The sequence below is a fragment of the Chanodichthys erythropterus genome, chromosome 18 (assembly GCF_024489055.1).
Source record: "Chanodichthys erythropterus isolate Z2021 chromosome 18, ASM2448905v1, whole genome shotgun sequence".
NCBI lineage: Eukaryota > Metazoa > Chordata > Actinopteri > Cypriniformes > Xenocyprididae > Chanodichthys > Chanodichthys erythropterus.
The window spans coordinates 691,012-712,145 of record NC_090238.1 but is presented as its reverse complement, the minus strand read 5'-3'; the positions used below and the strand labels follow the sequence as shown (position 1 = coordinate 712,145).

General features: G+C 39.1%; 1 protein-coding gene across 1 annotated transcript in view; it reads left to right on the top strand.

Annotated features, from left to right (window-relative positions):
* Positions 1–6,077: 6,077 nt before the first annotated feature.
* myt1lb (myelin transcription factor 1-like, b) overlaps positions 6,078–21,134 on the top strand; it is a 60,035-nt gene continuing 44,978 nt past the window's right edge. The window contains exons 1-4 of the mRNA XM_067368395.1: positions 6,078–6,118; positions 7,729–8,174; positions 11,952–12,550; positions 16,061–16,493. Coding sequence (XP_067224496.1) covers positions 6,078–6,118; positions 7,729–8,174; positions 11,952–12,550; positions 16,061–16,493 — 1,519 coding nt within the window. The remainder of the gene's footprint in view (positions 6,119–7,728; positions 8,175–11,951; positions 12,551–16,060; positions 16,494–21,134) is intronic.

Sequence of the window (21,134 nt, the reverse complement as noted above, 5' to 3'; positions counted from 1 at the left end):
GGACTGACAAGCTGGCACATCCTCACCCAACCCCTCAGTCTCACCACTCTATCAGTAGAGCTAGTCAAGCTGCACTGCCTGTAAGGTACATTAATCACCGCGCAGCCCCTCCCGTGCTATCACAGCCCACCACCGCAAACCACATTTCCATATTTAATGGAGGCTTAATGTGATTGAATGACTGCATGGAGGAAACCAAATTGCATAGGGAGGTCTACTAACAATAGGCAGTGAGCGGCGTCTAATCAAGTGCTATTGTCAGATACCTGTAATGGGGTCCACATGATGCCGAAGTATTCAGCACTTTCAGAAGAAAGGCTACGTACCTACATTTCATTTTTCATTCTGGGTTCATTTTGAAAATCTATCCTTTTATCTTGCGTCTGGTGTAGAGGAAGTGTTTATGCTGAGTGTTTCCTGCGTTCTTACTGATTATAGCTCTGTTCCACAACTTCCCAGATTCATGAATTCGAATGCATATGAAATTTCCATCCATTTGGATTACACCGTTTTAACACAAACAAACTATACATGTAATAAGAAAAAAAAAATCTTTGCATATTTTATGAACTTTGCATTTGATTTTACTTCAAAATGCTTAAAATCACCATAAATCATTTCAATGTGAAAACAATTAAATGTAGCAAGTTAATAAGTTTGAACAGTTAAAATATGACTAGCTGTGGTGCAAGCAGTATTCATGTAGTTGAGACTGAAACAAATTAGATTCATTGATAATAAAGAAATCATACCTTCTTGTTACCCGTTTCATTTATGTACGACTGCAAAAGAAAAAAAATAATAATAATAATTGCATCCCATTAAGTTTATTAGTTTGTTAAAACTATTTAATCCAAAATGGTGAAAAATTATATGCATTTCAAATAAATAAGGCCTAAGCATTTTATTAAGTGCAGCAAAATTGTGCTGCCTTTTTAGATACCTTATTTTGGCTGAAATCTAAGGCTGCATGCATGTATTCCTCAGGGATTAGATCAGGGTTTCTCAAATGGTGTTTGTAAACTGTATACATAAATAAGATAATATGCTAAATGTGTAAAATTATGCATTATTTATCAATATCATTTACATTTTAAATTATCAGTAATACATCCAAGTAACTGAAAAAAATGGTAACATCTAAATACTATTCTACATCACTGAATCCACCTAAATAAATTAATTTATTCTAACTCATTTTTATGTGTTAAATCAAGTAGCTCTTTAAGGGAAAAAAAAATACCACTTTTTACTATGTCGTTACCTTTATCGCTGAAGCAGTAAATGTGATACTAAGTTAGATTGTGTGGCTTAATGATTAAACATCTGTTGATTAGTTAACGATTGTAAGTTTAAACCCAGATGGTGGTGATTAAACACTAAATGCTGATTTATTACCACTGTGTCCCTGAGGCACCTACACCTGTCTATGTGTAAATGCTTTATTTTCAGTGACAGTAATCTATCGGTATCACACTTGATGCTTACTTTTACACACAATATTATCATTGCTAAATCTTGGTTCATATGGTAAAAAATAAACAATTAATTTAATCAGAAGGTCAGAGAACAGAAATTGTGTTTATGTCAATATGTAGTTCAGTCATGAAACTGTAGAGGGCGCAGACTTATAGATCCATTACATGATCACATCATTTACTACACGGCACAAGCTGATTGGCCTCTGCTGATCCCGCAGCCAATGAGATTACTTGCTCAACATTTAAAAAGGTTCAGTGTTCGCTGTAAGCTGGTCCTTCAGCACATTATCTGAGTTCCTCCCAAACCCTCCACCTCCCCAGCTCCACCTGTCACAATCTGCAGCAGCAGCGTGTCTGTGTATCTGTTGGGCATAGCACATTTTTCTAGTGGTCTGGTCCATGGTGATGGACATTCTTTGGTTGTGAACACACTTGGTGCTCATAAACACCGTTTACACTGATGAGATGTTTCCAGAGCTGATACCCAAATAAGACTGACTAGAGTTCCATTTTTGTTGAAAACCTTATCATTTCTATGCATTTTTCATGCACTTTCTAGTGAATAACTGATGTGCTGCAGTTCAACCAGAGTTAAATATGATAAAGTACCTGTCAGATGCATTTCTCCAGGTTGGTTGCTGAAAGCATGTCTTTGACCTTCATTGCCTTTAACCATTCTCTGCAAATGGTAGACAAGCACAGATATGTATGGTCATACGAGAACATGCAAGCTCTTCCGTTTGGCTTTTCTGTTCGAGTCATTTTTGAGGCAGAATTGTGATAGATTTAATGTTGTGCTTATACCTCTCAGCCTCTCTCCATCCTCCTGTACTCCAATCACTCCTGCTGGCTTCCTCGTTGTCTGCCTGCCAAGATGGCAAATCCCAGTTGGATTTGAGCCGGAGATCACCATGGTGACGGCACTCTTGCCGCTCGCGCATATAGATGGCCGTGTAGTGGCACAGCGAGAGATGCTTTTACACCAGCCGTCGGAGCATGCACACATTTCACAGATCGTTCATTCTGATGCCCTGTCTCCATTCAAACACGCAGAGATTTGCATATAATGCCAACGACAAGCTAAAGCTGCAGCCGCCTGCAGTTAATTGTAGCATATGAATGTATGAAGTTGATGGTTAGTCATAGTTCATATAGTCATAGTTCTTCAGGTACAGTACTTCATGTTTCTCTTTTCATTGTATATCTTGTGGTCTTTATTTGAAACTTTCCCTTGACAATCAGAGGACTCTTGAAGACTCTTAATTGTTCAGAAATTATATAGATTATGGAGAAATAAACCATGCCTAACATGCCGAAATACACTGTGAAGGGTGACCCGCACCATACATAATTACAGTAAAACACTTCTTATGGAAAGCTGTTGTGAATACAGACTCATCTCATGTGGATGTACACCTTGCAGAAAAAACTTTTTTAAATCAGCACCAAGCTTCTGAATGTCCTCTACTCTCTGTGTAAGGAAGAACGTACAGTCAGACATCATCATCGCAAAATAAACCACAACAGGGTTATTAGGTTGCACGTGCAACATAGAAAGGTTTATTTTTCAACCATACATTATGTATTACAGTACATATTTGACCAAAAAATGACAGGCTTGACCAACCAGAGTCGAGTATTCCTGACAGCCATGCAATAAGAAATATGACACTTCATCCCACATTTGTTGGAAATCATGAATACCATGCTGCAACATTCATTATAACTATGTCAGTTTAGTTCTCAGTCTGTTCGATGTATCTTTGAAAAGCGCGTGTGCAGCGAGGCCTAAATCGCTCCTTATTTGACTGACGTGAATGCGTTAGACAGGCGGGGTATAACCCGTCGCACCACTAGTGCTCTCCGTCTCCACCTTCCCCTCTCGCTGTCGGTCTGACTGCTCACACCAGGCCTGCGGGAATGGCACCTGATTTATTTGGAAGGCCGTCAGACAGGATGAGTGGCATTTTAATGTGCTTTTGCGATGTTTGGTCACAGGCACTATTGATCACGGCACGGAGGAGTCATCCCTGGAGAACCGGGGGTGCCGTGCGTGATGTCAGCCCTGGAATGAGTTGCCGGTCGTGCTCTCCCAAATGAAATAGTGCCCTGTTGGAAGGGTCAGCCCAATAAACTCACATTCTAGGGAGATGGAACCTGCCAATCAGCAGCTGACAGATGGACACTGGTTAATTTGGGCCTGAGCTCTGCTGCCTGTCCATGTGAGGAGACTGGGTAAAGTGTGTGTGTTTCTGTGGTAGGGAGTAAAGATAGACGTGGTGGAATTGGTGGTGACATACTCTGGAAAGGCTTTTTAGATGATAGATAGATAGATAGATAGATAGATAGATAGATAGATAGATAGATAGATAGATAGATAGATAGATAGATAGATAGATAGATAGATAGATAGATAGATAGATAGATAGATAGATAGATAGATAGATAGATAGATAGATAGATAACAGTAGTTTTCAGGTATAGAAACTGAAAAAAGTAGCTAATCAAATCATTGCATATAATCTACATTGTATAAATTAAATAAAGATTAATCATTATTAATTATTAATTAAGTTACAAAAGCTATTGAGTCAAGAGCAGTGAAATTTCCTTTCCTTTGATTAACATTAAAACCACATTCAGACAGCAGGAATATTAGGCTGCTGTCACTTTAAGACATAATGCACGGATCAGTACACTGATACTGAACACATGCGTTCTTTCTTGAGTGTTTCATTTCACTTACACAAGACATAACCTATGTTTGCTAGGATACTCGATAGACTGGCATGTTGACATAATTTTTGTGTAAATTTGTCTGTTCAAGAAGCAAACATTGTGTGCTGTTCAGGTCACACCTGTGTTCGCACGCTGTCAACATCCGGCTGAACTGTTGTATAAAAGCAGTATCACAATAATTATAAAGTCATTTACTGTGGCCATCACCAACATAAAAAATACCATGTTTTGTTGGAAATGGAACATTGGTAATGCTATATGTTTTTTAGACATGTACTGTATCACCTTGCAATAGTCATGAATACATAAATTAATCATTCAGCAGTATGTATATATATATATATATATGAGCAATATAACACAAGCAGCCATGTAATATGGCTGCATATCAGCACGGCTGTGGTTCGGCCGTAGTTAATCACATCATGCTGATATAGAGTGATATTGCATTTATACAACAGTTTGACGGCACAAGTATATAAATAAGAACAACAACAGAGTGCCTTTAAAACCCTCTTTTGTGAGGAACTACTTCCTTCCGCCACAGACTCAAATCTCAAGTTGACAGTTTGACTGTTACTAATTCTACAACGTCACTTCAGAACTAGTAATGAGGAATGTTGAGTCGCTTCATTGAAGCTCACTGTAATATGTGGAGTATTATGAGAGAGAGATGGACTAAACGAGTGTTTTACCTGCATCTGATAGAGCATTCATTCTTCAGGTTGATGTCCATAATATTATATACACAGCAGAAAATCAGTTTGAATGTCCGCAGAGGAGCACAACATCTTTGTCTTTGTCCTTTTAAAAGTTAAGGGGATTTCCCACAGCGCTAAAACAACTTCCTTGTTCTGAGTCAGTCAGAAAGAGAGTCTTTGCTGCCAACTAATGGAGTAATAATGTAACTTTCACTGATACTATTGACGCACTCTTTCTCAATACCAAATACTTTATATTATTTAACATAAAATAATATTTATTGAGCAACAATATTTAAATTAACAACAATAGCCATTATAAAAACACAAGCAAACAATTCAGTCAAACGTATAAAAGCAGCGCTCCAGCACAGGATTTATGTTAAATATAGCCTAAGGGCCAGATTTACTAACAGCTTGCATTAAAAAACTACTGTCAGGATGTACTAAAGACACGCAGTGCAAAATTAGCTCTGAAAAGGCGTGGACTGAGTTGTTTTTGTGGCTGAACTTATTGCATATGCATTTGTAGGAGTTTCCCTTTCAGACACAAAATTTACAGAAAAGAGTATTTAAATGAATCACGCAATGCGATTTACTAATGTTTGCGCTAGTCAATTTACTGGTATTTGCGCCATTATTTAACGCCAAAAAAAGCATGTCTGAACCCATTTTGTGACATGGCTGCAGTTGTTGCTGCTGGGAGGAGACACCGCAGAGAACAGAGAGAGTGGTAGAAGGAGAAAATATTTTCCACTCGTATACATTTGAAGATGTTATGCGTATGCAACAAGTTGCGCCTGTGTCGATCCGCACCTGATGAGCATCAGCTCTGCTTATTTGCGTCCCATTGCTAATTTGTGCTGCTCTTGTTAGATTGCATTGGTCATTGTGTAAATGATTTGATTGCGTCTGTGTTCTTTAATTTGTGCGTCAGCAGTAGATCACGCCCAAAACTTGCCACTCCCATCGGCGCATTTGTGGAATTGTGCTCTCGCGCTAATTTACCCCGTATAGTAAATCTGACCCTATATACTGTATAAAGTTATGAAATGTAATTTTCCCCTTAACCCAAATCGTTTTTCTCTGGAACAATAGATTAATAAGATCAAGAATTGCTTGTTTTATATACCTCAAACGAATTATATTTGTAACCATGATCTACACAAGAGCCAGCGATGAAGCTGTTCTCTGCGGGTACATGAGCACTGAACGATCACTGACGGCCTGGAGCGCACATCTGCTCAATCGCCATGACAGTCGCCGCTAGCGGAGTGATACAAACAGTTACACTGTATCACTGCTGATATTGTGAATATCACACGGCTCTCAGCCAATCAGATTCAAGAACCAGAAAGAACTGTTGTATATATATACACATGGTATTACCATTGGTTATGTGACTGTACAAGGCTGCTTAGTAGCTGATTTTGGTGATTAACAACAAAGCACACATACTTATACAGTAATCCAAATTATAAGTCCCTCAATTCTAAACCTGTCAATTTATTTACAATTTTTGGTATGTTGTTCATAATAAAATATTTATCCCATTGAAAATATTATCAAATTTACAGTTAGCCGGCTGTGTGCTAGGCTGAACTATTAAGGGTAAAGGATTGTTTCTCACTCTCTCCGGCTCAAATGAAAAGGATGACCTGAACACTGGATCAATACACTGATTATTGGATGATAAAATCACCTGCTCCTGCTGCCTGGAGGATCTATAAGATATATATATATATATTTGCTGAAGGTTTAAAATGCAATTAATCTCCTCTAAATCTCACAGCTGCAAGGTATTGTGTGCGTGCATGTGTGTGCGTGCATGCGTGTGTGTGTGTTTTTGTGACATATCAGGACACAAATGTGTATAATGACATACGTATTACAAAAAGAGGTGACTTATGAGGACATTACCCCATGTACCCATTTTTCAAAAGGCTTCTAAATCCCACAGAATGAGTTTTTGTGAGAAAGAAAAAGTGTGCACAGTTTCCTGTGAGGGTTAGGTTTAGGGGTAGGGGTAGTGTAGGGGGAGAGAAAATACAGTTTGTACAGTAGAAAAAACATTACGCCTATGGAATGACCCCACAATTCACAAAAACAAACATGTGTGTGTGTGTCTACAATGTTACAAAACTCAAAGAGTGAATCTCTCCAGCAGAAGACACCTGCCTGAAACTCGTTTGTAGTCCTGTCATTATTTCCTTGACTTAACTATGCCATACACTTTTGTTTTGTTGTTGTTTTTTCGCTGCAAGAGCAAAAAGCATTGTATGGACTTCCAATACTGAGGCCATATGACATACTGAAAATATAATATTTTTACAGCTGCTCATGAAGCCTCGGTAAGAAGCTTTATATTTTCGACACATGCTTTAAATGGTTGACCAATCAGAACAGACTTGGCTTTTCAGAAAGGCGGGATTTAAAGAGACAGGAACTGAAACAGAGCGTAGAGTATATACAGTATGAAAAAACTTTAAATCCTGTAAACGTATACTGTTAGACCCCCAAAATAAATGTGCATAATGTGGGCACTTTAAATATACTGTCTCACGGTTTTCTTGTCATTCAGTGCAAATTTAATATGGCGTCTCCCCTGACTAGGGTCTATTGATTGTGCCTGTGTAACCCATAAATGATTTGGCATGCAGCCTGCTATATTTGTCCCAATTCAAAACTCCTTCAGCCTGTGCGCTGTAAATGATGTACCTTGGTCTTGAGTCCGCTGAACTGTGCTAATTTCTGGCAGTTCGCAAGCCAGCTTTCTAATTGCCTTTTTCTTATCTCTCCATGTCCAGTGTGTATGGCTGTCCTGTCGCCAAGAAGAGAAAACCCCTGGAGACTCACGCCCTGGAGCCCTCGGCCAAGAGGAAGGTCTTCCTAACAGTCGTAGACCAGCAGTCAATGGAGAAATGCTACAGGACACACAAAATGGAGGAGATGGATGAAAAAGAAGAGGAAGAAGAGGAGGAGGAGGAAGAGGAGGAAAAGGAAGAAGAAGAGGAAGCGGAGGAGGAATATACAGACAACGAGGACCAATATGATCAGGAAGAGGTAGAAGTGATTAATGGAGAAGAGGAAGAGGTGGAGCAGGAAGAAGAGGAAGTGGTGGAGGAGGAAGAGGAAGAAGGTGTAGAAAGAGAGGGGGAGGATGATGAAGAAGAGGATGAGGTGGAGGAAGATGAGGAAGACGATGAGGAGCAAATTCAAGAAATAGGTGAGGCTTCAAATAAATCTATTAGAGGTGGACATAGTTTGAGTTATTATGGAATAATTTGGCTCCCAGAACACTATAAGATTTCATCACATTTGGAGGCTTTAGAAATGTATCAGATATGATGCAGAAGGCTTTATAGGGTTAATCTGGCATCAGAATGTTTTATTTTTGGGTTTAGAAACTAAACCAGACCTGAATGTGAAGTGAGTATTTCAGCCTCCAGAGGGGTAGAGGAGGTAATTTGGCAGTTAGGCATCTTTGGAAGAAGGTCACCGTAATTTGAGGTGCAGTTGGATGATTTTGCGGTGACCTTCACTGCGGTCTCAGTATCAGGCTAAAAACAGCCCTCTCAAAACAGAGGTGCTCAGTTCCTACTGAAGGTGAGCTCTGGCAGGACCAATGCCCTCGATTATAGCAACAGTCACATTGCCTCAAAAAATGTCAAAATGTTTTCCATCATTTAATGTGACCAACAAATTCTGTACTGGTTCTGCTGTTTCTCCCAGTCTGAAATACAGTGTGTGCTTACAGTCTTGCAGAGAGAATCATGATATTTATTGATTTATGTATATTGTGTATGATTTAGTATTCTAATCATAACATGCTACTAGAGGTGTGACCAGAATCTGTTTTTTTTTTTTGGTTTTTTTCACAATAATGAGATTTAAGGTTTTTATGATATACAATTTTTGGTCCCACTTTATATTAGGTGGCTTTAACTACTATGTACTTACATCAAAAACTAAGTACAATGTACTTATTGGGTTCATATTGAATTGCAAAACACTTTTGCTGCTATTGAGGTGTGATAGGGACAGGTTTGGTGGTATGGGTAGGTTTAAGGGTAGGGGTAAGGTGTAAGGGATGGGTCAACAGTGTAATTATAAATGTAATTACAGAAATTAATTACAGATGTCATTACATGCAGGTGTTTTTAAAATATAAGTACAATGTAAAAACGTATGCACACAATAAGTGCATTATATCAAATGATTAATTTAAATGTAAGTACATAGTAGTTAAGGCCACTTAATATAAAGTGGGACCCAATTTTTTGATACTATTGAAATTTCATAATTTGTGTTACCATTTTCAATATCATATTATCATTATAAAGAAAGAACAAAGAAACTGATTACAAGCATATAGGAAAACAAACTACAAAAGAACAAACACAAATGAAATTTACCTGGAAAAATTCAAACAATAGAAATATGAAATACTACATAAATTGTATAAGGTAATCAAATGCATAAAAATTACTGCATAGTCTTTACTGTGTAAATTAAATATACATTTATTCTTGCTATTCTTAAAAAAAGATTTTCTGTTTTTTGTTGTTTGATTAACATTAATGACACAGAAGACAGCAGGTGTATCTGGATGCTGTGGCTTTAAGACCAACTGCACGGATCCAATATACTCGTGCGTTTTCTTTCTCAACTGTTTACGTGTTTACTTGCAAAGACAGTCACTTTGACACATAATAATGTTTATTTAACCGCTCAAGCCTAATTAGGTGGCAATTCTGGACTCGAGTTGCACCAAAACTCCCATTTTATTTTATTCTCTTATTTACATCGCGTTTGCACTGTTAGTTATGATGAAACCATTAGTTAGTGTGTAGAAACTGAGTTTCAATGACGAGATCACTGCTTTCATGAGCTCAACAACATGTCTGTGATCGACTACAATGATCATCACTGCAACCTTTCATGCCACCATCTAAATGCCATAGATCTACATGTAATGCTATAATCAACACTTTTCACGATTAGTTAACCTCGAGAGCTGTAATAGTAAAAATGAGCTAAAAGTTTTTGAGAGAGTAATAATTAGTAATTTCATATGGAAAGATGTCAGCCAATCACAGCAGTGGGCGTTTACACTGAAGTCTCACAGAGACACGCCCCTTAAAACAGAGCGCTCAAATAAAATCAGGGTAGCAAAAATGCCTTTTATTTCTAAATTATGACCATTTTTGATGTAAAAAGCAAACTAACATTATAAGTGCACCCCAGGAAACACTATAAAACAATAAAACAACACAGTTCATGACTCCTTTAAATCCTAACAGCAACTTTTGGCCGGGCAGTGTATATGTGGTTGTGATTTCCCCCCATATCAGAAATTATAATATAGATGTAAACATCATTAAATACCTATAAAGACTGTCAGAAAAACGTAAAAGATGAAAAGGACATAAAGGCCTTTGAGGGCTACCTCAGATCAGATTGTAAGAAACGTCAGAGCATTTAATATTTTAAAACAGTGTCAAATCTGTCACGTTATGTGACTAAGTTCAATATCTGAGATTTTTCCTTTTAATTATATCAGTAAGTCATGGAGAAAAGAACAGCTTCATTTCCTGAGAATTTGTATCACAATTAGAATGAATGGCCACAGGATGTTTGCTAAACAAATCTAACTTAACATAATAGTACACAAGAAGCCATTCTTGTTGCCTACAAATGGTCTGAGTATTTGAGCCGGTGCCTCGGTTCTGGTGGTCTGTGAGTGTGTGCTAAATAAGGGAGTAGGCGTGAGATGTGTCTCAGACACTTCAGACAGCTCAGCCAGCCTCACGCTCCCTCCAATCAGACCTGACAGAGCCTTCGAGTCTAATTAACAATCAAACGCCCACACGTATTGGCACCGACCCTGTTTTCTGTGCTGTTTTCTTACCTAAGATATTGGCTTTGTCTCAAAACCTAGTGAGCTGACTACGTGAACAGTTGTCAACAGCATGTTAATTAAATTAGGACCTTATAAGTAACTGGTTTTGCTCTTCATAAGCACAGCTTCATTAACAGCTAATCCTGCATTCACACTTGACAACATTCTTCTGTCAGCGTGTAGATAATGATTCAATACTAATATACGCCACGCATAAATACTGAGAATGCATGGAATTATAATTTTGTGTCCTATTAATTAGATATTTTATCACCACTAATTTATTTGCATTCAAATATTTTCATATTTATTATCAATATTTTCCTCTGCAACATTGGACTGAAAGCAACTTTATTTAAAAAATATGACATCATATTTCAATATAATTTACAATCAGGAAACATCCTAAAGAATATTTAGGGAATGGACCCTTTTCTCATTTCTGGGTTTAGAATGTGAACGTAAACTATAGCAGGGCAAACTTGCCAAGATAATATGCTAAGGTAATAAATGTACATTAAAAACTCATAAAAATGTGAAAAAGTTGCTAGATTTTCAATGTTAATTATTACTGAAATGTCTGTGAAAAAGAGTCCATTTGTAATGTTATGACCTATGAATCAAAATCCTTTGCATATAATGTAAGTTTTGATAATGATTGAATATGTAGGAACGATCATGAACCCGTCTGCCATTATTTTGCAATGATACAAATTGTTTTGGCTACTTATCAAATATTCCTACAAGGCCTACTAATTTGTCATTTTATGATCTTACTTTTAAACTATAAAATTTGTGGGAACAATTTGGCCATTTCTAATTTTTGGGAGGTCTTGTCTCCATTGATGTCTAAGGCTACGTCTACATGAATCCAGATACAAATGTCACCTTTTATATTTCATCAATAACTCACAGTTCACAGGTTTTCAAATTGGGAAAGCTTCTTCAAAAACCTTAGTTTTCACAGGATATGTAGACAAAAGGATGTGTTTTCGAATGTATCTGGATTAATGTAGCTGTAGCCTGAGGTGGTTATGGCCCTCAAAACTGTTTTGAGCAAAGCAACTGAACCCAGCGTTATCTGTTGAACAGCTACAGTAGTGTGAAAACATCTGCTTGTCTTCACAGACAGTGACCATATGAACTGCAGTCCCAGCAGACCGAGCCCCTCCGCGGAGAAGGACAACAACAACAACGATGAATATGACAACTATGATGAACTGGTGGCCAAATCTCTGCTTAACCTGGGCAAGATCGCAGAGGACGCTGCTTACCGGGCCATGACCGAGTCCGAGATGAACAGCAACTCTTCCAACAGCGCAGAAGAGGAAGAGGAGGAGGAGGAAGATGAAGATGATGATGACGATGATGACGATGAGGAGGGCTCAAGGAAGGGTGAGCTGAGTCTGGACGTGAACAGTGATGTGGTAAGGGAGACCGTGGACTCTCTGAAGCTCCTGGCGCAGGGTCACGGAGTCACGCTCTCGGAAAACCTCCACGAGCAGCCGTATCAGGACGACGGCGGCGAGAACACGGACTGCGGTAACACCAACGGGCCCGCGGGTAATGGACTCGGTGGTAAACCCACCAGTAATGGTCAGATGGTGGAGAAGAGCGATGAAGAAGTTTGTCTGAGCAGTTTGGAGTGTCTTCGCAACCAGTGCTTTGACTTGGCGCGCAAGCTAAGCGAAACCAAGCCAGCCGAGCGGCTCAACAATAACCAGCAGGTATGGATGTTCGTTTAAAACGTTTTCCCTGAACTATGATGACGATGACCGACCATTAACCCTTAACTGACAGTTTGCCCACAGAATTGGCCTACATTTAAACCAATGGTTAATTTTATTCCATGCAGGTTAAAGGTTTGACATAGTGCATAAATTGTTTATTTTCCAAATGTTAGTTGGTACGAAAGAAATCTACACCTGCTCCCAGTCACGCGTAAATAGTGCGTTTAACATCCAAACGTTTTGCTCATTTTAATTCCCCTTAATAAGGTACATATTTACAGCATTTTGAAAAAATATTATATATAGCAATAACATACGTTTTTTCTTTTTACTTTTATTGTGAGAGCCAGTAATAGCATCTGCAAACGGAGCACTTTAATCAAATAATGGATTGATTTCAATAGGGCTGGGCAAACTAATGGCTCCTTAATTGTTATGGAAATTGTTTCCCATAAAATGGCTAAAATCCTTCGTTTGGTGTCATAATATGATGCTCATATATAGTTGTCAGTCGGATTTAATGGGCGGGATTTATGGTAATTGAGAATGAGCGTGCATGCGCGTCCCATTTACAACTGATTGGAATTCATTAACACACACACACATTTCACTATCACTTCTGACGTTTACGAAGTATTTATGAATCAGGAGGAGAGTTTTCGGGAAGGTCTCATTACGTGCAAATCACTCACATATTTACTCGTATATTTACCAATGTTTCATGAATGAGACCCATTGAGTGTATGGAGTAAGGGGCCATTCACAGAGAATGCATTTTTTCCCATTCCACTGTGCTACTTTTCCATGGTTTTCCTATGTAAACATGCGGTAGACAGACGAGTATGACCGTTGCGCTCACGTCTTTTGCTGCGTCTCATGCATGACATGGTGTTCTAATGCATGAGACTCTCTCGTTTTTAACTGCAAAAAAAACACGTTCTATGTGAACCGGCTTTAAAGTGGACATATAATGTCTCTTTCACAAGATGTAATATCAGTCTCTGTTGTCTCCAGAATGTGTGTGGAGCCGTTTTTGTGTGTGTCCCTTTAAATGCAAATGAGCTCCGCTTTCCAGAAGAGGGCGGAGCTTTAACAGCTCAACAACAACAAAGCTGGAGAATCTCACGCAGCCAAAATGAGGAAAGTGTTCAGCCTTACATTGTTCAAACCGGAGTCGACACTGATGGAGAGACTCAGGAAGAAGTTACAACTTTTAGACGTTTCTGAATGGTTAGTGGATAAATTGATGTAGTTGCTGTGGAGTTGATTCAACTCATCCACTAGCATGTGCCGTCATGTTCATCTTTTGTGTTGAATTGACCCTCGTTTGTGAAGCAGTCCGGCGTAAAATGATATTTCAGTCAAACACAACTTGTGTTTGTGCTAGCATAAAGTAATAGAGCGTATGGAGGCTAAGGGAAAGCACACTGAGCGGCTCGTTTTTTCACATGATTGCAGAGAAAGGCTTGCCAAAAGTTACTGGGTTGTATTTTTTCACATTTTCTGGGTTGGTAGATGCACCAGGGACCCAATTATAGCACTTAAACATGGAAAAAGTCAGATTTTCATGATATGTTCCCTTTATGGAGCACTCCTAAAACTCCAGTGACTGACACAGTGGTTATCATAGCACGGATTAGATGTGTCGTGGAGGTTTGGTGTTTGTTTTTAGCATCAAACGACTCGTTACATCTGGCAGTTTTAACTATAGCACAGTTGTCAGATCACACTGTGTTTTGTCTATGCTCGGAAGGCTTCACAGAGTGCGCTCTTGCAGTGTTGCCATGTCCACTTATTATAAGTGTCTTTGGGCTTGTTGTTTGGAAATGTCTCCTAAAGCGAGCCACTTTAATACCAAATACAGCTATACTGCATGAACTAGAATGTGTGCAAAGAATTGTTGGTGACTGAAGGACGAGAAGATACACTTGATGCATCCTTCAAAATGAGCTGAATGAAGAATGCAAAAGGAAGGCTTACTAGGACACAGCCTTCTGTTTGAGGAGCACTTCAGATGTGCAAAAGAGTAAAGATTCTCTGTTCCTGGGATTTTCTAGCACCGCAGATTCAGAAGAGAGACACGTTCAAATACATCATTAACAACTAGTTGTTCAGTTCAGATTGTTACACACTGTGTAGAAATTGTGTAAATGCGGCTGTCACTCCTGTAAATTACGTGTGTAATGTAGAAGTGTGTGCATGTAAACTATCTGCACAAAGTCCATGCCAAAATGAGTGAATCTCTCCAACAGAAAACACTTTTTTGAATCGCATTGTTTATAGTCCTGCCATCATTTCCGTGACATCATCATGTTACACATTTGCATAATGCCCGCCCACTGTCTGTTTTGACCCACCCTCAAAGAATAGTTGTGTAAAGGCTAACTCACACTGCATCGACAGACAGAGACCAACAGCGCCATCACTGAATTACAATGCATTGCTTCTTACTTTGACAGAGGTAACACACTGAAACCCGACAAACATGTCTTTTGCGTTTGCTCGGCATTAGTTGGTGCAGTGTGAATTGGCCCTAAAGTCCCCTGTGGTGATGATCAAGTTTTTAATGTTGTTTATATGTGGTGTTTTTAATATGCTTTAAGACAAACCATGTGTTTATATATGGCTGAACTAAACCAGTACTTCCATTTGCCATTTTGTAATGTTTACTATAGTAAATTTGACCAAGTGGATCTCTGAGCTAGTGTGAGTGAGTGGAGGCAGGGCTAATTTGCATATTATTCACGTATACTAAATGAAGCAAGGGTGTAGAGTTACATTTAAGCTATTTTAAGGCATGAAAGATTTTTTTTTTCACAGTTTAAATATGTCATTTTGGTGATCAAAGATTAGTTTAAGGGATAAAATTATTGAGTACAGCGGGACTTTAAGAGATTTTGTTAATATTTCAGCACCTGAATTTGGCATGAAACAGACACCGTGATCTTTTCTTCCCTATTGTGCCGTATATCCGAGTGAAACGCTTCTCAAACAAGAACAAATGTAGGGCGGGGCTTGATTTTGTCTGTGGGGAATTGTGGTTTGCTATTGGTGGATCTCATGTGAGTGACAGGTTGCCGCGCCCTCATCATCAGAGAAGAGAAGAGATGCTGCAAGAGTGAGGAGAAGATATTCTGATTCAAGATGAATTTGAAGAAAAAAAAAATGTGCACGAATAAATCATTTATAATAAGTACTGCAATATTTTGCATTTTACATTTTGATTTCATAGTGACAACTGAGTTTATCTGCAGTTTTTATCATTACTTTTTAGTCCCTGCTGAAAATCCAGCATCAATTCCATGTTGGTCCAGGCTGGTTTATGCTGGTTATAGTGCTGGACCAGCTGTTCTCAAACAAAACTGAGCTGGTGTATCTGTTCCCACCATGCAAAACCTTATGCTGGTGACCACCAATGCTGGATTTTTCAGCAGGGGTGTTAATCAATCCAAATTTCTACTGTCGGTTAATGGTTGATCTGGTATTTATGTGCATCCCCACCAGCAGGCTCATCAGCTTTATCAAGAGGCCCAACATCAGCAGCATCATCAGAGCCCTGAGGAGTGCCGCGTCCTCGAGAGGAACTACTCCGACATGGTCAACCTGATGAAGCTCGAGGAGCAGCTCAGCCCGCGCTCCAAGACTTTCTCCAGCTGCGCCGCGGAGCACAAGGGCTTCCAGGACTGCGATGAAGACACCACTTCTGTCACGTCGGACCGCTCAGAGGACGTTTTCGATATGACCAAGGGCAACCTGTCACTGCTGGAGAAGGCCATAGCGCTGGAAACGGAGCGGACTAAAGCTTTGCGGGAAAAAATGGCGTCGGAAGCAGTCAGGAGAGATAGACTGCATTTGCATGATGGTTTGAGGCACAGCTGCGTGGAGGAGCGGAAGGCGCGTCTGCACCACGATGGCCTAAAGAAGCCCTACTACCTTAAAGGTAATCTCATATTACAAAACACACCACCAGCACTAGAACTGATTAGTCTTGAGAGTTAAGTCTCCAATATACTCAATGCTAATAAGTCTTTGCTTAGGAGTAAAAACAAGTTCAAGACACCTGAGCAGGGGCTTACTGAGACCGGCCATTAGATGAATGTGTAAATATGTGCACTTTCCTCTCAATAACAAATGAACACTTTAATAAACACAGGCAGAGAACACCAAACTAACACTTAACCCAACAGAGAACGGATGGTTAGTGAAGATGGGGAGATGACAAGGGAAGTGGGTGCAGGTGTGGAGAACAGGAGGATCATGGGAATTGTAGTCCATGGAGACAGGGGATCTGTGACACAAGTCATGTCACGTTTATTTACACAGCACATTATACACTAGATTTAATGCAGCAGCTTTACAGTATTAAACATGAAAAACAGTGCCTATTAGAGTCACAACTTCAGTTTCTACTATAGAGCATCTCTCTCAAGTTTTTACTCGTGTCTGACTTTGACTGAACTGAACAGAAGAAATGAACCAGAGAAGATTTACACCTCAGAGAAGGCGGAGCCTCAGAGCCACACCCACCTGTTACATCATCACCATGATCCAATGGTAGTTCACATTTCACTTTTGTGAGCTGTTTAGAATTACCAAAACAAACTCCAAAGCAAACTTCATTTTGACTGATTTTGTTTAAAATGACGTCACTCCAGTTCTCAAACATGGGCCGGGGCCATTAGAGGCCCTCAACAAACTTCCAAGGGGGTCTCAAGATTACTTAAATTTATTTAAAATAATACAAAACGAACATTAAAAGAAGCTACAACAACTAAAAATCAAGCCTTCAAATATTGTTGTGGACAAAGAGGGGCCCTTGAAGTCAAAGAGGTTGAGATCATTGTCCTGCTTCACTGAAGTACATAAAAAATGTTGAAAAGGTGGAGCCTTTCAGTGATATGACTAATTAAAATTAATGCAAAATAATATTCTCTCCAGGTATATTTATGCCGCCCATGCAATACACAGTTTTAAGCCTGATTAATGGAGCTCGTCGATGAAAGCCTGTAATCGCAGGCAAATTGTTTACGTGAGTGACGAGTGACATGAGAAAAATTGGTGTAGGATTTACTTTGAAACAGCTTTCACTTCTAGTAAATTCTAGAAAATTTCACAAATAATTACAAAGAAATACAAAGTAACATTGAATTAAACATGACATTTTTAGTTTCTTGTAAAACGTACTCTAAAAATCTTTGTTTTATTTTAAAAAAATAATGTGTGAGTTTTCAAAGACGCGATCCGAGAGATATGAAATGTGTAGAGCTGACATCAGCGATGACAGACGGTTGTGTATGATCCACACAAGAACACAAGAACAGCTATCAGAGGACCCTGAACGGCCAGCATTACTCTAATAGTGCACATGCTACCAATTTCCACTCACATTTTCCTTCTTTGTCCCATAAACACGCCAAATGATGAGAAAGACTAGGAATAATAGCATGCGATTATGACATTACTGTGTGTAATGTATTAGGATGAAACCTGAGAGTAAAAATATTTAGAAAATTAGCATCATCACCTTCAACAATGTATGTAATTACAGTTATTTTCTTCTACTCACCCTCATTTTGTTCCAAACTGTATGACTTTCTTCCTTCCATTGAACACAAAATAATATATTTTAAGATATTCTTCCCATGCAGTGACAAACTACATTCACAGGGCTGTCAAGCTCCGAGAGAGAGAGAGAGAGAGAGCTTTGTGTGAGGAGAAGACCACCTCAACTTCATTCACAGCTCAAGCTCTTGCGTGTTGCATGTGGTTACTAGACACGTGAGAACCAATAGTATTTCAAACCTGACAAGACTGAAAATATGCATGCAAAAGTTTTTTAAATACAGTGCACATATTTTAGACATCTGTGGAAAATGTCCAACCCATAAAAGGACATTATTTCATTGTATTAGGCAACATGAGCACCTACATTGCTTTTGGAAAGTAGTTTGTACAATATGTGAAATGACTGGTAAAGAAATCCCGGTCTGCCCCAAGATTGGTGTCTTTGGTGTTCTTCAGCCCACCATATCTTTGAAGTTACATGAACAGAAGTGTGTAAACGTATGTCATTATTGCCATACATTGGAAAAGTATTCAGGGCTCATCTTTATCACTTTGGACGAAATAATTTTCTTCTTGTTTAGCAATGGAAAGGCTGAAAAAAAATTGATTTTTCAGTTTTTACCAACCTAATTTTTAGTCTGTTCTTCACACGAGTTATTGCAAGGCTTCAGAAGACTTGAAATGTGCTTTTCATTTCTGGGTGAACTGCTCCTTTAATAATGAAATGATATCACCCTACTCTTATCATCCCCAGAGCAGATAGGTCAGTTTAAGTGGACAGGTTCGGCGCTGTTCTGCGTTCCTTTGCTCTGAGAGAGGATCCCAAACTGACCCCGGGACAGCTTTCTCAAACATCCCCGTGCCTGCAGTGCAAACAGCAGTGGCTTAATGTTGTTCAAACAGGCCAGCACGGCCACATCACAGGCTAAGCTCGTCAGGCATAAGTAATGGCGATCTGCACGGCCGGGAGAACAGCAAATCTCATCCCAGGGACACAGCCTGTGCTCATGCCGCCTATTTATAAACCTCTGCTTGGAAATATAGCTGTGGCACTGGAGATCACTGTACAGAGAAACATACTGGGAAATCAGACAGTGCTGCTTATTCCCAGGGACTTTCAATTGGTTTATTCCTGTTTCTCCAGGGACAGAGGAGAAAGATCGAAGGATTACTGAAAACCGTTAAAATCATATTATATCATATTGCAAGTTCATATTAATATGATTATGTCATGCATATTTATAAAGCAGGCATTTGAAAATGGCTAAAGGGTTCATTCAAAACTATTTTAATATCATTATTATAGGTTTTATTAAAGCATTCACCATATGATGCTATTATTTTGTTTATTGCTAAAATATTTTAACATGCATTAATGTTCAATAAACACATTATTTTTTAAAAACTGTACATTATTGCAGTACCTCTATTCCCAGTCTGTCTGAAACGGTCTGATTTCTACAAAAGCCTGGGAAAACTCTCCTTTTGTGGTCCTTTCTTGCAAGTTTTGCTTCATCTGATTGGCTCTTCTAATCAGCCTTTATAGAGACCAAACTATATAAAGTGATTATCACCAATAATGATCAGAGAACGAGATGACAACATGAAATGCTTTTGCTGTAATGGACAGACTGACTCAAAATTTCTCCTTTTGTGTTTCACAAAAATGACATGAGGTCGAGTAAATGATGTCAGAATTGTCATTTTTGGGTGAACGCACCCTTAAAACACATGCAAACTTTCATCCACTGTTCTCCGGAAGGGCTGACAGCACGCATGAAAGGACGTTTGGCCGGCATGCACGGCAGACACAATCTTTCTAATGGCAGAATAATGAGGGACGCTTGGCCATTACACTGCGATAGCATCACGCCGCGGCAGAAATAGCGGCAGACGCTGCCTAACCAGGGGGCATTATGATTTATAAAAAGTGTGGAGGCCTGACAGTTATGGAAGGAGCTCTTCCTTAAAGAAGGCACGAGGCGGAGATGGAAATTGAACAGTATCAGTATGACCGATAACAAACGACAGGACCACTGACTGCACATTAATTATCCACAGACGCTATGGTAATGGGGGCCATTTGCTATGCAAAGCATGACTTGTCCGGAGCCACAATCAATATCCAGCACTTTCTAATATGTATTCCGCTTGCTCTCAGCTCTCTCCCTCGCTCGTTTGTTTTCTCTCTCTTTGAAATGGCTGCAGAAGAGTCTGAGGTTTCAGCGTTTATTAGATGGTTGAAAACGTAAAGTTCACCTGTTATGCTTTTTTGGATATTATCTTTCATGTAGTGTGTAATAGAGCTGTTTGTGAATGTAAAAGGTCTGTGAAGTTTTAAAGATCAAAGTGCAGATAAATGGAGTTATTGTCTCCAAAAAGATGTAGGTTTATAACAAATTTGCATAATGCCAGCCTATGGTCTTCATTGGCTGAACAGCGTCTCTTTGCCCCGCCCTCAATCGCTGTAGTTGTGTCTGAGACTGGAAGAGTTTGGTTCGTGTGGTTCATGTCGAGAAGACGCTGTTTTCTGCTGCAAAAGCAAATCCACTCTGATGAGATTGATAGAGTAAAACCCACGCCATTAGTACTGTTCGTATCACTGTGAATCAGGAGCTGAGGATGATCCAGAGCTGAGATTCACTTATGATAATGAAAGTTAAGTTAAGTAAGTGGTCAACCAATCACAACAGACTGGGCCATAAAAGGCGGGGTTTAGAGAGACCGAATCCTTGATCAAACCATTTCAGACACAGTGATGCTGCAGTGGATATAATGAGAACATTAAAGTGTTTTTTGACCTTGGATGAATGTAAACCTGTTGTAGGAGAATCCAAAACAACATTAGGATCCCTTAAAATAGCATAGGGCACTTTGAGGAAATTAGAGAAATCATACAAAAGGGTGAATCTGTCAAGAACATCACATTTCACCTCAAAACTGACATTATAAAAACTTGTGAAAAACAACTGTATTGAATTAAATACTCAAAACAATTGAGGAAATCAAGTTAAGA